Source organism: Plecotus auritus, assembly GCF_963455305.1.
Source record: "Plecotus auritus genome assembly, chromosome: 1".
In the NCBI taxonomy this organism is placed as follows: domain Eukaryota; kingdom Metazoa; phylum Chordata; class Mammalia; order Chiroptera; family Vespertilionidae; genus Plecotus; species Plecotus auritus.
The window spans coordinates 214,370,102-214,387,429 of NC_137770.1; the positions used below are offsets into that span (position 1 = coordinate 214,370,102).

The 17,328-nt window shown below is 42.7% G+C and overlaps 1 protein-coding gene across 10 annotated transcripts in view; it reads right to left on the reverse strand.

Moving 5' to 3' along the window:
- Positions 1-5,444: 5,444 nt before the first annotated feature.
- The window catches only part of KIT (KIT proto-oncogene, receptor tyrosine kinase), a gene marked incomplete at its 5' end in the record, with an annotated part of 81,720 nt that continues 69,836 nt past the window's right edge, over positions 5,445-17,328 (reverse strand). For 5 of the 10 annotated variants that reach the window (XM_080667287.1, XM_080667286.1, XM_080667282.1 and 2 more), the window contains 7 exons: positions 5,446-7,733; positions 8,849-8,954; positions 9,297-9,396; positions 9,510-9,621; positions 13,766-13,888; positions 14,961-15,088; positions 15,610-15,701. In XM_080667287.1, coding sequence (XP_080523413.1) covers positions 7,605-7,733; positions 8,849-8,954; positions 9,297-9,396; positions 9,510-9,621; positions 13,766-13,888; positions 14,961-15,088; positions 15,610-15,701 — 790 coding nt within the window. In that variant the 3' untranslated portion in view covers positions 5,446-7,604. Of the gene's footprint in view, positions 7,734-8,848; positions 8,955-9,296; positions 9,397-9,509; positions 9,622-13,765; positions 13,889-14,960; positions 15,089-15,609; positions 15,702-17,328 lie in introns of all 10 variants that reach the window. The other 5 variants (XM_080667280.1, XM_080667288.1, XM_080667285.1 and 2 more) reach the window with 3 other exon arrangements.

The window sequence follows — 17,328 nt, forward strand, 5'->3', positions numbered from 1 at the left end:
AGCTGAAGGAGGATTACCTTGCATGCAGTGTAGAAAGACAAAAAGAACCAAAATATAAAAGGAAGATTAAGAGACATGAAAGATAGAGTGAGATGCTGTAAGATGCATTGAATTAAATCCCAGAGGTAGAAGAGAAACAGGCTGGGCAGAGGCAACTTAAAAAGGGATGATAATTTTGCAGTATTGATGAAAGACATAAATTCAAGAAGACCAGAGAACCACAGATAAGGACAAATAGAAAGAAATTCAAGCTTAGACATATCATAGTGAAACTACAAAGACCAAACAAAATGTTGGGAGCAATAAAGAAAAACAGATAGATGACTATCTTTAAAAGAACAGACTGATCTAACTTCTCAACAGCAGCAATGGAAACCAGAGGGTGGAAATAAACATGCAGAAAAATATAATTGCCATCATTGAGCTCTACATACAGTGAAAATATTTTTCAAGAATGAAGGTGAAATAATTTAGACAGCAAATCTAAGATTTGCCACCTACAAATCTTAAATAAAACGAAGTTCCTCCTTTTTTTTAGGGGGGCGGGGAGAGGAAGGAAGGGGAAGAGACAGAGAGAGACATCGATGTGAGAGAGATGTATTGATTGCTTGCCTCCCACACCTGCCCCAACCAGGGCCAGGGATCGAGACTGCAACCAAGGTATGTGCCCTTGACCAAAATTGAACCCACAACCCTTCAGTCCACAGATTGATGCTCTATCCACTGAGCCAAACCAGCTAGAGCTCTTCCTCCATTATTTACAATCACTGAAACTCTACCTTTCTTCCATGTGCTAAACCTTGACTATTCAATGGTTTATTGATATAGTCCTTAACCTGAAGAGACGCAAAATCAAGATGAGGGTTATTAGATTTACCAAGAATACCCAGTTAAATTTCAATTTAAGTCAAATTTCAATTTCAGATGTGTCCCAAATATTGCATGAGACATTTTCTGGGTGTCCTATTTTATCTGGCAATACCAGTCCATATAATGGGGAAAATATCAGAGACATAGTTGAAAATTGTCAGTGGGTAGGTGACAGCATATCCCAGAGATTAGATGAGATAGACCAGAACTTAGTGAGAGCATGTCAGATGAAGGAAGATGATAAAAGACCCACCTGGAATTCTGCCTTTAAGAGGTGACCGAGGAAAACTGAGAGATGAGGGGAGGGCAGGCAAGGAGGCAAGTTCCAAGGAAGAGGGGTCCACATTGCATGAAGTTTCATTCTTTCAGTAGGTATTGAGTGTCTGCTACTATTCTAGACACTATCCTATATAATAAAGAAGTAATATGCAAATTGACCATCACTCCAACACACAAGATGGCTGCCCCCATGTGGTCAAAGATGGCCACCCCATGTGGACACAAGATGGCCACCACAAGATGGCCAGCAGAGGAAGGCAGTTGTGGGCGATCAGGGCAGTTGGGAGCAACCAGGCCTGCAGGGGAGGGCAGTTGGGAGGGACCAGGCCTGCAGGGGAGGGCAGTTGGGGGCAATCAGGGCAGTTGGGAGCAACCAGGCCTGTAGGGGAGGGCAGTTAGGAGGGACCAGGCCTGCAGGGGAGGGCAGTTGGGGCAACCAGGCCAGCAGGGGAGGGCAGTTGGGGGTGACCAGGCCAGCAGAGGAGGGCAGTTAGGGGCAACCAGGCTGGCAGGGGAGGGCAGTTAGGGGCGACCAGGCTGACAAGGGAGAGCAGTTAGGGGTGACCAGGCCAGCAGAGGAGGGCAGTTAGGGGCGACCAGGCTGGCAAGGGAGGACAGTTAGGGACAATCCGGCCAGCAGGGGAGTGGTTAGGCGGTAATCAGGCTGGCAGGCAGAAGTGGTTAGGGGCAATCAGGCAGGCAGGCAGGCGAGCGGTTGGGAGCCAACAGTCCTGGATTGTGAGAGGGATGTCTGACTGCAGTGCACAAATTTTGTTTTATATAATAATCTAAAAGAGTGCTCTGAAATTGACATCTTGGAGATTATTGTTGTAGTTTCTTAGAGTTTTTAGAGAGCCAATTTCAGGACTACAGTGATGACCACGACACCTGCTACAATGCAGAGAGTTTTGAGAGTTTTCTATTATGGATCAAATTGTGGCCCACCGAATTCATATATTGAAGTCATAACTCTACCCCCCAGTACTTCAGACAGTAAGCTCATCGGGGAATAAAGTCACCGCAGATATAATTAGTTAAGATGAGGTCATGCTAGAATAGGGTGGGCTTATAATCCAATTTGACAGGTGTTCTTATATAAAAAGAGAATTTAACTATAGACACACACACTGAGGAAGAACAGCATGCACAGAAGGCAGAGACCTACAAGCCAAAGAACACCGTAGATTACCAGAAAACCAGCAGAAGTTGAGAGGCAATCCAGGTGCTCTCTCAGCCCTCAGAAGGCACCAACCCTGCCAACACCCTGATCTTGGACTTCAGCCTCCAGAACTAAGACAATAAATGTTTTTAAGCCACCCAATGGTCCTTTGTTACAGCAGCCTTAGCAAACTGACATCCTTTCCTTTACAAAAATTAACTTGAAGGAAGGCTGCCCAGCTGGTCCCAAGACCTCTCCTGGGGGGCGTTTCTCCATGGAGATGCTGGCCCTGATGCCCCTCTCATAGGGTCAAGCCTGGGGTCGGGGAGGTCTCCTCAGTCTTCAGCTTCTAGCCCAGGACTTCTCCTTGTTACCTTCAAGGCCTTCCTCACCTTTTGAATAAGGAAGAGAATTTCTGCTACTTTCCCTTCCCCTCCACCCGTCCCCATGCACCCAAGTCCTTCTTTACTTCTCCTTCCCACACAGCAGCTGTGCCGGCTGCCCAAAGAACTTTCCCAGTTCCCCTTTCCCTTCTCCTCAAAGCCTCATGCCTAGTGTGAAATGAAGCGGTCTTTCTAGGTCCCACTCTGGGGGGAAAGTTGTGTTTTCTTCTATTTCCTATCTTTTCTGGGCCCATTTCCTCCCAGATGGCTTTCCCTTACTCCAAGCCGATGGAATGTTTAATTATTCATTCAGAGTGTATTAATTAGCCATACACGAAGCACTGTGCTAGCAGCTTCAGGAGCAGCTGAGATAGAGAACACCTGTACCTCAAGAAAATGGAAACTTGGCAATGATTTAAAGGCGACAGGTATGTTTGCCCTTAGACCAACTCCAGTTGATTCCTCTGGGCTTCCTGGAGATTCAGACTCCTAACGTGTCTTGGGCCCGTGGGAGAGTACTGTGAGATGAGTGATGGCTGCATGGACAAGGGAGAGGGGAGGCCAGCATGGGAAGACCAGATATTTGCCATCACTGAAGTACAGAGACTCAGATCTGGATTCAGATTCTGCCTCCAGGTATCAGTAAGTGAACTTGAGCAAGTTGTAACCTCTTACGATCTCAGAGCAGTTGAACCTCTGAGTTTCTGGATAATTAAATATTTTAACAAGCAAATAATAAAGCCAATGACTCTAGAACAGATAGGTATTTATGTTGATTGGATTTTTTTTAAGTCTGGATACAGTGGGGTAAGGAGATAAGACCAGAAACCAAATAACTATATTACCAGGCAGAATAGATTGTAAGGAGTATGGAGCACCATGGCAACTCAGAGCTATCTCCAGGAGTCTAGAAAGGTGGAGGCTATTGGGAAAGAACAGACCTGTGAAGTCTGAGGATGGAATCAGAAGAGTGGGGTATATTAATGGGCCTATGGTAATGGGGGAAAAGCCCAGAAGGAAGGCTGGGACAAGAACAGAGAGCCTTAAATTCCTAGCCAAAATGTTGGGATTTTAATAAAACAGAAATCTCTCTGGGTCGAGTTTCATAGCCAACTAGTACAATATCGTTTGCATGAAAGAGGAAAACAAGAAGCAAATTTTAGACTGTATAATCCTTTTTAATCCTCACCCAAGGGTAGGCTTAATTGATTTTAGAGAGTGCAGGAAGGGAAGGAGGGAGGAAGAGAGAAACAGCAGTGTGAGAGAGAGAACATTGATTGATTGCCCTCTGTAGTATGCAACCCAACCGGGGACCAAACCCACAACCTAGGTATGTGCCCTGACTGGGAATTGAACCCACCACCTTTCAGCGTACAGGACGACACTCCAGCCATGCCACACCGGCCAGGGCAGCTGTACAATTCTTTATGGGGTAACAACTGAGTTATGCTGGTATAGGGGCATCTTCTTGCTTCCTACTAAGACTAATTAGCCATGACCAGTTACAATTTTTGAGCACTATGTATGTATTAGGCACATGCAGTCTTCACAGCTTCATATTAGTGCATCAAAGTAGATCCTATTATTTCGGGAACTGAGATTTCAAGATTAATCTGCCCAATATCACACAGCAGCAAGTGGTAGAGACAGGAGTAGCAAAAACATTTGAACCCAATTTGAGCCTGGACTACACTTTGCTATTGAAAGCTGGGCTAGGGAGGGACCTAGCTACAGACTAAAAGTACAGGGGCAGTTGACTGCTTCTAACTCAAGCTTTTGCTCACATGAAAAAATCCAAATGACACTGGAAACACTCAGAAATGACTTGTGGTCAGTTAGCATTCAGTCCTGTCTGAAATAATGAAAATCACCTGACTGAACTGTGGTCAGTTTTTCACTGATTATTGACATGTGTCTGGCCACACAATTCCCTCCCTCTTCATTACAGGTCACCTTTCACCCTTCCCTTTCCCTCAGGAGACACCTCTGCAGGGGTAGATGCCACGTCAATAAAGGAAATTGAGACTGATGGTGTTTTGTGTGCCTAACACACTCTTAATAGGATTATGTGTTCAGGGTGGTTCTTTGTTTCAAGCTGGGAGAATTCACAGGCTGTATGCAGGATCCGCTGCTCTGGACAAGACCTCCTGATCACCAAGGATGCTCTAGCCCAGAGGTGGCCATGAACTAAAAGGCAGAAGTACTTCCCTCCAAGTGAGTGCTAGAACTTAGCTCAGTTCTAGAAGCAAGTGAGAATTGAAAGGTGGAACAGGAACATCTCAAGTTGAATTGGCCTCTCTTCAAAACCCAAGCAACAAGAATACAAAACACTTGCCTGGGAAACTCAAGTCAATCTTGCAAATTCATGTTTGAGATAGTCTCTTGTAGGAGGAAACATGCCAATTATATTAGCTGAAGTCACATAAAACTGCTACTATTGGACCATTATTTTGCCCACAAAAATGGTCATTCCACGAGTCAACCTAACAATAATCATAGTGATGTGTAGAATTCTCCAAACATTTCCTGTATTTATTTTTCAATGTAAATGGAGACCATGAATTGTAAGAATAGGATAATATAGCACATATCAAAACCCTAATAAATGTCTTGAATTTTCAAGTATGTAAATCCTAGTGATCTGAGTCTGGCCTGGATCTTGTGCACTGAGCACAAAACTTCCTAATGTTCAAGTGAGTGCACTTTGCCACTTTAAAGTTTAATGTCAGCTTGAAATAATCAAAACATTTATTTGATTTATATATTTACATTTTTATTAGAATTCTTCAGAACTGTCAACAGTTGGACAACATATCAGGAAAAAAAACACATGGAACACCAACATTCTTTAAACTTGCACTGCTTCCATATTTACACATAAAGTTACTATATATATAAAAAATATTTTCAAGGACTCATGGGCTTGGGGATATTCAAAAGACATTATTGCTACATTTCAATATTTACAAAAAAAAAAAAAAGCCACAAAATAATTTCAAACATTAAGCCACTGCAAAGAAACATCTGATGTAAAAAAAAAAAAAAAATTATAAAAATATAAACTTTCAAGAATATCCAAGACAAAACTCTCAGTTAAGTGCCCCTGAAGTAGTACCTAGACATCTACAGTTAACCACTTTCTTACTCTAATCAAAGTCAACAGCAACGCAAAGGAAATTTTCCAAGTATGGCAAACAGCGACAATCTCTTACGTTGACAACAAAACCCCAAAACCGGTTACCTTTGGAAAGGTGTGAGAGCATAGAACTCCAGTGCAAATGGTTACTTCCAGATAAATGGCCACATTTCTCTAAATGTCACCTACGGGACTAGGAGGGGGAAACCGTGAAGGCAGCATACCTCCATCTTGCAAGACAACACACAAACCTTGCCATGTACCACATGGACCTCTGGTAGTTGGGCAGTGATGAAAGAGAAGGTAAACTAAGAATAACATCCAGGCTACAACCTAAAGAGTGAAATTTAAATACATTCCAGTGGGAGAGTAGCATTGATAAGGTCTAAGGAACGAGTACAGTATGTCGAGTATAAATAATGGAGTGCCCTAAGTGGCGGTGGATTGCAAATAAATAGGTACTTTAGGCACTCAGCTTCCTACATGCCTCTATGGGAGCTTTTGGTAAGCTTCTCGGGAGAGCAAGGTGAAGGGAACAAAGAGCAGTATGGACAATGAAAGCCAAGCTACTTCTCGGGTACTAAGGACCCTCTTGGGCTCAGGGCAAAAATACCGCCCAAAAGATGTGCCTGTAAGCACACACATGCACGCACACATACACACTTTATATAGATACTGGCCCACTGTCCAGAACGTGTCTGCAAAGGAGCCTGAATCTAAATTTTCTTCCTGCTACTGAAGCATCCAAACCAAGACAGCACTGTTTTCTCACTCCTGCCGGAGTCATGCAGTGAATCTTTTTCAAGTGGCATCAAATCCATTGAGCACAATGCCATTCTGAAGCTATAGGCGTGTTCTGGGGAATCTGTACAGCAAGTTCCTCAGCTACATAAGGAGATTTTTATTAAGATTGTGCTTAACAATTACGGTTTTTCTTTAAAAAAAAAAAAAAAAAAAAAAAAAGCACTAACTGTGTCCTTCCCACTTGCCTGGCTCTGTATCTATTCTACATACATCAGACTTGAGCAGAGTCATATCCAGAAACGACACCTTGTGGGTTTTCCTCCCTCAGGTATATGAACATGTACAGTTGCGGGATGAGTATATACAACATGAATGGGGGAGGCCCTCTCTCCAATCCAGCTCCCTGACAGCAAACTGGCCAGAAAGCAGGTCAGCAGGACGGGGATCACGGCTCAGCAGCAAGTCTCCATTCAGGCTTGGGGAGCGTTTTTTTCATGGTCTACGTCTCATTCCCAGCATGAAGTAGGAGATTTCTTAAGCCCAGACATTCATAGAACTTCTGACCTTTGTCCCAGTAACGCTCTATTTTCCACATCAGGGGCTTAGGTTTCAGCTCCTGATCTCACTGCACCATCATGTCATTATGGATGGCTACACGGGCTGAAGGTGGCTGCTGCCATTTATTTAAATACACTACCAACCATACTTTTCGAACAGAAATTAGAGAAAGCTCAGAAAGGACTCAAGGTGCCTAACGCCCATTTCACACTCCCTTTCTCCAACTCATATTTTTTGTTGTTGTTGTTACCAGGAGCTACTCTGCTATTGGGAATAGATGCAGTTTGAACCCTGGCCTGGCAAGAGGATAGGGGCAGATGACAAAAAGCATCGGCCACTCAAGCGTGCTCATGAAGACGGGACTACAGTGGGGTGTCCATTTTCTGGGAGTAGGATGCAAGTCGAACAAAACAGTCATAGAGACCAGAAGAATGGGGATCACTGTGTCAGGGAGACCCCAGACATGTGCTCTGCTTCAGGCGTCTTCGTGAACAAGCAGAGGCTGGGTGGACGAGGTGCTGCTGCCCACGGAGTTGATCCGCATGGAGTGGTCCACCACGATGTTCTCCTGGTTGGGGCTCCAGTTGGCTAAGTTGGAGTAAATCTGAGGAAAACAAGTTCACAGTCAATACACCAATCCTCACCCCGAACATAGTGACGAAGGGGCACCGTGGTAGCTTCAGAATGCCCAATAACTTGAGGAGAACTCTTACAGAGAGTTTAAAGACGTCCACAGCCCAAATCATACTAACTGACAAAAGAAAACGCAAGTGTGTTTACCCCTCCTTTTCCCCAAGGCCTGATGATGTAGGAAGTGATGGGGCGGGGAGGGGGGGGGGAGTGCTTTTCTGCTGGGGCACTTCCAGAATAGGCACTACCTAACCTATTTAAAAGGTTTATAAATCTAGGTAGCTAACTACAACCCAACAGCCGATGTAATTTACTGAGAAAGCGGTGGCCCTTCCATTGAGAAACAAGCACTTGGGTGGAAAATGCTGTTTAATTTGAAATACGCTTTGCCACCCAGAAGAGCAAGCTTTCACCCAAAAATACCAGTGGTGTATGCTTAGAAAAGGAAAGAGAGCTCCAAGCACAAATCCATAAAGAAAAGCAACTTAGAAAAAAATCTGAGTCAAAGTAAGGTTCACTGTCTTTCTTAAAATCAGAAGAAATAATGGATTTGGGCTTTGACGTCCTCCCTCCCCAAATCGCTGGGAGGATCTCCCAACTTCAAACAACTCTGCATTCTATACAGCTTGTGGGCACACAGCTCTGTGCCATTTTCTGGCTATGCTTGTTTGAGCAGAAGCTCATTCCACTGCGGTAACAAGCTGTCTTTTCTACGCTTTTATTCTAGTTCACATTAGCCCAACCCTCCAAAGGCTGAATGGCCCTGACATGTGAGAGAGCCCATGCAGACCCCATGACTAGCATTTGGGTGGGGGAGGACCCGTGGCAAATCCTTATGGAAACTTCTACTTCCACACTTCTGAGTGCAAAGCCCTCCACTCTCTTCCCGCCCCATCTCACATCCTTCTTTGGCTCAGAGCAGGGGGTTGGGCGGAAAGAACTTGTTTCCTTTCCTCTCCTTTCCCATCCAAAGTCCTATTTACAACCTAAGCCAAGGAGAGAAGAGGTGGGAAGGGGCGTCCTCACCCCCAGAGCCTGAGGAGGAGCACACCCTGGGACAGAGAGGGGAGACCCTGGGCCTGTACTCACATGATTGCTGCTCTCTGAAATCTGCTTCTCAATCAGCTGAACGATCTGCTTGAATGTCGGCCTTTTCAGGGGATCAGCATCCCAGCAAGTCTTCATTATGTCATACCTGCAAAACGAGGGCCATTTGCCATCACTCCGCAATGCCTTTCCCCTGGCTTCAGGCGTATGCCGTGCAATTGCCTCAAAAATAATTCCAGGCTGGGCAACTGGACAGACTGCATGGCATACTCTGTGTATGAAATGCTGCCGAAACTTTCTGTGTATTTGGTGACAACAGATTATAAAAAGAAGCTACAGAAATGACATTTGACCAGGATGCCCTAAACAGGAACCAAGTGACATTTCAAACTGGCCTACTTGAAAACCCTCAACATCTGGGTTTCTGTCTTTAAAAATAAAAATAAAAGGGGAAACATAATAATCTGGAGGAAAGTGCCTGGGCCCTTACATTTCAGCAGGTGCATGCTCAGGGCTCAGCATCCGGAAACCCTCCTTGATCATCTTGTAGAACTTAGAATCGACTGGCATTCCAGGGTAGGGGCTGCTTCCTGAGGCACAATGGTTTGCAAATCAGTGTTAATCGTAAGGAAGCAGAACACTGACAAAACCTGAAGAAGATGCTTTGAGCCTATGAAGGTGCCTTTGACAAGCATCATTTTACCTAAAGAGAACAGCTCCCACAGAAAAATCCCATAGGACCAGACATCGCTTTCGAATGTGTACACACAGTTGAAAATGCTTTCAGGCGCCATCCACTTCACAGGTAGCCGAGCCTGTAATGGAAGCACAACAGATTTAGTGATGTAAATTAAGAAGCTCCATAAAAAACTGAATAGCAAATTATTCCGATAGATGTGGCTCCTGCAGAGAGCTGGGGGTGAGAACTTGACTGCCTCTCACAAAAGCCTTTTATCCCTGTGGCTTCAGATGAACCCCAACTACCTCCAAAATAGGTGGCTCACAAGAATACCATCCTTATTTTCAAATGGGGACACTGAGACACTACAGCATGGTGGGTAAGAGCACAGGCATCAGAGAAACACAGTTCTGGGTTCTAATCCTGACTCCACCACTGCCCTTGAGGTGTAGAGATGTGGCTCACTTTGGGACAATAAGTTATAACTGCTGTATGGAAGCTTTAGGAAAACTTTAAAATACGGTTGGCATGTCCTTCTGTCCTTTCCTCTACCTTGCCTTCTGGATGTGGTGTGTCTGGCTAGTGGTGGTCATCTTGGACTACGAAGCTAGGGCTACACCCAGGGATTGTAAAAATGGAAAAGGGCCCAGCTGGTGTGGCTCAGTGGTTGAGCATTGACCAATGAACCAGGAGGTTCGATTCCAGGTCAGGGCACATGCCCAGGGTTGTGGGCTGGATCTCCAGAAGCGGGTGTGCAGTAGGCAGCCAATCAACGATTTTCTCATCATTGATGTTTCTATCATTATCATCATCATCATCATCATCATCATCATCATCATCACATCATCATCATCGATGTTTCTATCCCTCTCCTTTCCTTTCTGAAATCAATAAAGATGTATATTCCACAATTAGGTAAATTTAAAGAAACAAAAAACAAAAAAACGGAAAGGGGAGAGATTTGGTCCCTGAGTATTTCACGGGGCCTCTTAACAGGCCTGGCCCCATACTCCTATATTTTTCTTTAATATGCAACTGAAACTATCCCTAAGTGACTTGCATTGGGCAACTCGCTTAAACATCTGTAACTAAGCCTCTGTAACTTCTTCTGTAAAACAAAAAGAATACGTCAAATGTCACGAGTTGTTTTGTGGCTTAAATGCGATGTGGGTCAGCGTGCTTAGCCCAGTCCTGCCTGACTCCCTAACAGCTGAGAAATGGTCTAGCATAAGTGATCACTCAATAAATAGCAGTGGTTGATGACGATTATGACTCTTCCAAGGAGGTGAGTGGCAGATTCAGGGCTGAAATTCAACAGCTGAATTTCACATCCTGAACCCTTTCTGCTAAAACCGAGCCAAACTTTCTGTGACTATTCCTCTTAAAGACGTTCTGGATTCCTGGATCTTAATCTACATAGAAAACTAAATCAACCCTTAATTCATTTAGAGTTTAAAATTAAGAAGACAATTTTTCATAGTCTTTAAGTTATTTTAGTCCATAGGGGGAAAAAAATTCTTCCAATCTCACCCCTGAAATTTTGTGCTAAATCTCCTATGGGGGGACTCTTAACCTGCTATCTACAAGTATCTTGAATCCAGGAGCCTGTGAACTTGTAAGGGAAGAGATTATATTCTTGTTTACACTAACTTCTAAATGAAGTTTAGTATTTCCTTAAGTTATGAATGAAGGCAATAAAGCACAGTAGACTGAGAAGGACCTGTGACTTTGTCACCAATATAATCAATCATGGAGATCGTCATCCTAGTACAGTATTTATATTCATCACCACTTTGAAATTATAGTAGTTTTTAGAATATGTTATTCTATGTAACAAAGTACATGTATTGTCATATCACAAATTTACTTTTTAATATTTTAATCAATTTAACTGCTTTTCTTGGTTATCCCACTTACTTTATTTCGTGCATTTAAAACAATGTTCTGACAAAAGATCCATAGGAGTTTCCAGGTTAAGGAACCCTGGCACAAAGATTTAAGGAGAACCCATGCAAAATGAAAGGATTTCCAGAGAAACTGACACAACAAGGAGATCTCAGATGATGAGGATGTAAATTTGGGGGTAGTCACGCTATGTGAGTTTCATTGCTTTTAACTTGTCTGCAAATGTTCCTTACTCAGTAGCCTGGTGAAAGTGACATCTGTGATTGGTTAGTTCACCTGGCCTGAGCTGGAGCCCACAATATGGAAGCTGGTGGGAACTAACCCATCCTTGTTAATTCCAACCAATAACAAGCAATAAGGAACTGCAGCATCACCACTGCCATGATTATTTATATTTCAAATAAGATAGCTATGAAATAATAAGTGCCATATAAGTATTAGCCACAATGCGCCTGGCTCTATTCTAAGCACTTTACATATATTAATTGATTTAATCCTCATTGCAACTTTATGAGGCAGCTGACAGGATCATTCCCAAGAGGGAAAAAAAAACAATGTTAATAAGTGTTGGATAATTCTTGCCAAATATTACACAGCCACTAAGTGATGGACCAGATTCGAACTCCGCGAGACTGGGTCCAGGAGCTGCAACCTTCTTCCTTTTGTCCTTCTGTCACTATTCAGAGGCCTAGATAAAGAACCACCTTACATTCTTCCTTTCAACAGTGCACCAGGATGGAGAGAACGTGGTTTCATTAACGCTCCTAATGATGAAATCTAGCCTCGGAGGAGACTGATTAAAAATGCATGTGTTGGCCCTGGCCAGATAGTTCAGTTTGGTTAGAGCAGGGGTGGGCAAACTTTTTGACTCGAGGGCCACAATGGGTTCTTAAACTGGACTGGAGGGCCGGAACAAAAGCATGGATGGAGTGTTTGTGTGAACTAATATAAATTCAAAGTAAAGGAGCGGAGGGGAGAGCAAGAGAACTGGATAGAACAGCCGGATCCGGCCCGCGGGCCGTAGTTTGCCCAAGGCTGCGTTAGAGCATCATCCCAATATGCCAAGGTTGCAGGCTTGATCCCCAGTCAAGGCAGATAAAAGAAGCAACTGATGAATGCATAAATAAGTGGAACAACAGCCAAAACTGGTTTGGCTCAGTGGATAGAGCGTCAGCCTGCGGACTGAAAGGTCCCGGGTTCGATTCCGGTCAAGGGCATGTACCTGGGTTGCGGGCACATCCCCAGTGGGAGGTGTGCAGGAGGCAGCTGATCGATGTTTCTCTCTCATCGATGTTTCTAGCTCTCTATCCCTCTCCCTTCCTCTCTGTAAAAAATCAATAAAATATATATATTAAAAAAAAAAAATAAGTGGAACAACAAATCAATGTCTCTCTCTCTCTCTCTCTCCCTTAAATCAATTATTTTGAGAGAGAGAGAGAGAGAGAGAGAGAGAGAGAGAGAGAGAGAGAGAGAGAGAGAGAGAGGAAGGGAAGGGGAGAGGGAGGGGAGAAATGCTTTGATTAGAAGGTAAACCTAGCACTCGTTTCTACAAACCCAAGTCAAGTGTAGCCAATCCACAGAGATGCCATAATGATGGAGAAAATATTACCTTATCATAAGTTACCTCTAGGAATAAATCTGGACTATAGAAATGGGTTTGAGAAAATAGATGCAGAAGAATATAGACACAGGACTACATGACTTCCCATACTAATGGGATACTGCTCTGGAAATCGAGCACTCTGGTTTCAGACTCTACCAACCGGTGTATCTCAGACAAACATCACTAAAATATATACTGCAATTCTTAAAATGGGAAGGCACTGCATTCTAATGCCAACGGTTTGCGATAGAATGAAAATGGCAATGAAATAAAGCACTTTGAAATAAAATCACTATGTTCTATAAACCAATTATAACTTATGAACCTATTTAATAAGCTCTCTATTGATTGTCAGATGCAAAATTCGCTATACCTAACTCTGTATGTTACCTTCGATTTTAATCTTTTTCACATGGCATGTCAATCTCAAAATAAAATTCTCCTGCTGTGACCTTCAGGTCCACGTTTGTTTCACTGGAACAAAATCGAGTTCATTGCTATTCTCAGGCTACAATGAAAATTAAGTCTATTTCTGCTTCCTTCACATGCCCCATAATTACACAATTAGAATTAGGAATTCTATTATCGGAATGTTAGTTGTGCTGTTCAGCATACCATGCAAATATTTTGCTGAAGTACACTTAATGTGATGGCTAAAATGCATGGTCTCTCAAAGGGAGGATTTGGATTATGAAAATCATAAAAAACAATTCTTATAAAAACTTGAAACTAAAATCTTCACTGGACTGTCAAGGAGAGAGTGGATACTCACATTTCCTTTGACCACATAATTAGAGTCATTCTTGATGTCTCTGGCTAGACCAAAATCACAAATCTTTGTGATTCGACCGTGGGTAAGGAGAATATTTCTGGCTGCCAAGTCTCTGTGAATACACTATCAGGAGGAGAGAAAGGGGGTGGGGGGGAGAAGCCATTTAAATTTATTTTAAACTTTTAAAGAGTGAAAACTATGTATAATACTAGAGTGCTGCTTATGTTATACACATCCAATACTTTTGCTTTACATTTAAACTACTCAGTGCACCAAAATAAGTATTCTAAATTATGCCTTGAATGATGCTCAAAATTTGTGTTTCACATCATTAGGACCTTAATTACTATAATCACTTTCCAAAACCAACTTGAATAAATGCTTTCTTGGGGCTGCTTTCATTCATAGGAAAATACATTAAATAATGGTATCATATTTTTTTTTTTTTACAAAGAAAACTCATTTTGCATGCTTCACTGTGAATGTCCTTTGATAGAGGAGTTTCTAAAATGTCTTTGCAACTTCAACTTGACATCTCCCAAGGACACAGGGAGAAGCTCTTTATTTCAGCCACCCTATATCCTCCTCTAGTTTGGTAATTGTTTGGAAATGTCACCATTGACACATAAAAGTCGGATCTGTGACCTTATGCTATTCTGGTCATCCCACTTCCTAGGGAATTCCTCTCACCCTTACAGAGACCATGTTCCTTGTTTTGGTTCCCTCATTCTCTTCCTATCCCCATTCTTTTCCCGAATGTTTATTATTCTTTCTACTCCCTATTCCCCCAACAGTTTATAAACCATACATGCAATGTTAGTAGTCTAACTTCAGTAAAACCCAAGTATATGCCCCCACCAAGCACTGCAGCTACGTAAGGTACTCCCCTTTGCTTTTGCTGATAAAATAGCTATCTATTCTCTAAGAATAGCTTCTATATCTTAAAAGCCAAAAGGTTTAAATGAATTCATTGCATATAAAAAATATTCATAGAAAGCTCATTTAGACAGAACTATACTTTAAGTCTTATAAATGAGAGCAGGAATTCTAAACAGACAGCAGTTGGAACATGAAGAAACTACATTTCCTCTGCTTTTGGTTACCACACTTCAAAATGACACTCTGCATTCTAACTATGGCTGTAAAATGCTTCATTCTGGAAAAAGAGACTCTTCTGAAAATCACTCCCACTTACGTTCTTCGAGGCCAGGAAGGCCATGCCCCTCGCCACCTGGTAAGAAAAGCTCAACAGATCCTCCAGGTCCAGGGCCAACTCATCATCTTCCATGATGGCTGGTGTCATATCTCTTTCTATGTATGAGCCTGTTGAGAGGAGAAGGATTTTCTTAGCAATTGAAACCTTAAAGGCGAGGAAAACAAAAGACGGTGACAAAGGTAACACCAAAGGTAATGAATGAACTGATGTGAACTTGCAGGCCAGTGACCTCCCCAGTGTTGAGGACGGGTAGATATTGAATCACAAAGTAATATTTACAATCCTGGGCAAGGTTACAAAATCATCAGGGGAGAAGAATGGTGGATTATTAGTACAAAAATCTTGTATTTTGACATGCAAAATACACGTGATGTATTTCGATATTCAAAATATATATTTGATTTGCATATATTTTCATAGATGCATTAGGATGCTTAGATACAATAACCCATGTTCTGGCCTTGTACACCCTCTTAAAAACCTTAACCGTCACTGACCACCAATGGCATTGCCACTGGACCCTACTATAAAGGAGAACTGGTTAGTACCAGGAATGGTGTTATATTCCACAGTAGTGTGAGAAATCCTCTGTAAATGAAGTTGATTTCATTACTTGATGAGTACCCACCTATTCTTGCCGATCTCCTTTTGTCTGCCTTGGTTGGTACAACATAAGAAACTCCGGGTTTCATGTCCATGTACTCATTAGTACTATCACTACTGGGAGAGATAAAACATCTATCAAATCATGATTGAATGAAATGGGAAATGAGGGGAACAGCCACGGGCCAGGTTCTATCTCCCCATCCCTTTTTACATAACAGGCTGTTTTATTCAAAAAAATATTGCCAAATTTGAATGAAGAAAATCTTGTTCAGTTAAGAGGTGAATTTTTAACATTCAACATTAGGGTCCAATCCCTAGGAATTAGATGGCTTTTTTTGTGTTCAATCATAGACGGTGCTCAGTTTAGAAATTTCCCATCCCTTGCCACTGGAGATGTAATAGGAAACAGAGCCAAAAAAGCATTATTCCGCATTACTTCAAACTCTCTAAATTAGCCCCAAGAGACAAGATGAAAGAGACAAAGAACCAGTGCTTCTGCGATGTGTTATGGGGGAGAAGACAGGGATCATTAACATATAGCAACTGATGGAAGAAGGTTTAAAAAAACCAAGTTTGGTTCAGATAAACACCAATAATTTGGATGATTTTCTGAACCATCTGGACCTCTTGAATCTGCAACATTTGGCTGGAGAGTCTTCAAGATTTCTAGTACTTCCTGCTTGTGATTAGCATAGAAACACCATGACAACTCTCTCCTTCAGAATGTGCGGATGGTTCCCGTCCCATATGGATCCCAAAGCACAAAGAACACCACACAGGACTGAACAATTTAGGCCATTATTTCAGAAAGTTAAAAAATACATACAGGATATCAAAGCTTTAGAAATAAGGCAAAGTGGCTCCTTTGCTCATAGAAAGAGCATATGCTCTGGAGCAGGCGTCCTCAAACTACGGCCCGCGGGCCACATGTGGCCCGCCGAGGACATTTCTCCGGCCCGCCGGGTGCCTCTGCCTGTCCTGCTTAGCAGCCGACTCGTCCTGGGCCCGCAGTGCGCATAGGAATTTGTTCATAGTTGTTTTTTTTTTAAACTATAGTCCAGCCCTCCAACAGTCTGAGGGACAGTGAACTGGCCCCCTGTTTAAAAAGTTTGAGGACCCCTGTTCTGGAGGAACTAACAAAAGGTGGTTGGTATCATGTTTTACTACCACTTGATGGTACTCAAGTTTATAGGATTAAAAAAAGTAAAAAGCTTCACCTGGGGTTTAAAACCTTAGCCACAGGTACATAAAAGGGCTTTAAGAGGTAACTGCCCATCAGTAAAGTTGACTGAGGTCTCCTTAAGGGTCTGGAGTTAACAGGTTAGTTAACAAGCATGTCAAACTCACCGCCGGTGGCTCATTTGGCGGCCCACCAGCCGCGAGTTTGACATGCTTGGTTAGCCGATAGTCTTGCCATCTCTAAATACGGGGGAAACTGTATAAAAAGGAGGAGAGAAACCCACTGCACAAAGGCAGAAATATAAAGAATAAGGGGCTGGGCATGAGATGTAGGATTTCTGTTGGGCTGAGTGAATCCAGGAAACCTTCTTTCGTGGTGTGACTTAACATTTGGAAAAAAGAGGCAGGCATGGCAGAGATGATTTCTATTCTGGTTGTAAACCACACTAATTCTCCTTAAAAGAACTTGAAGCTCTTTACACATCATTTAAATTCAGAATGTTACCAATGATGAAAGAGATGAAAATAAGGTACAGAATTTCTTTAAATGTGCCTTTTTATA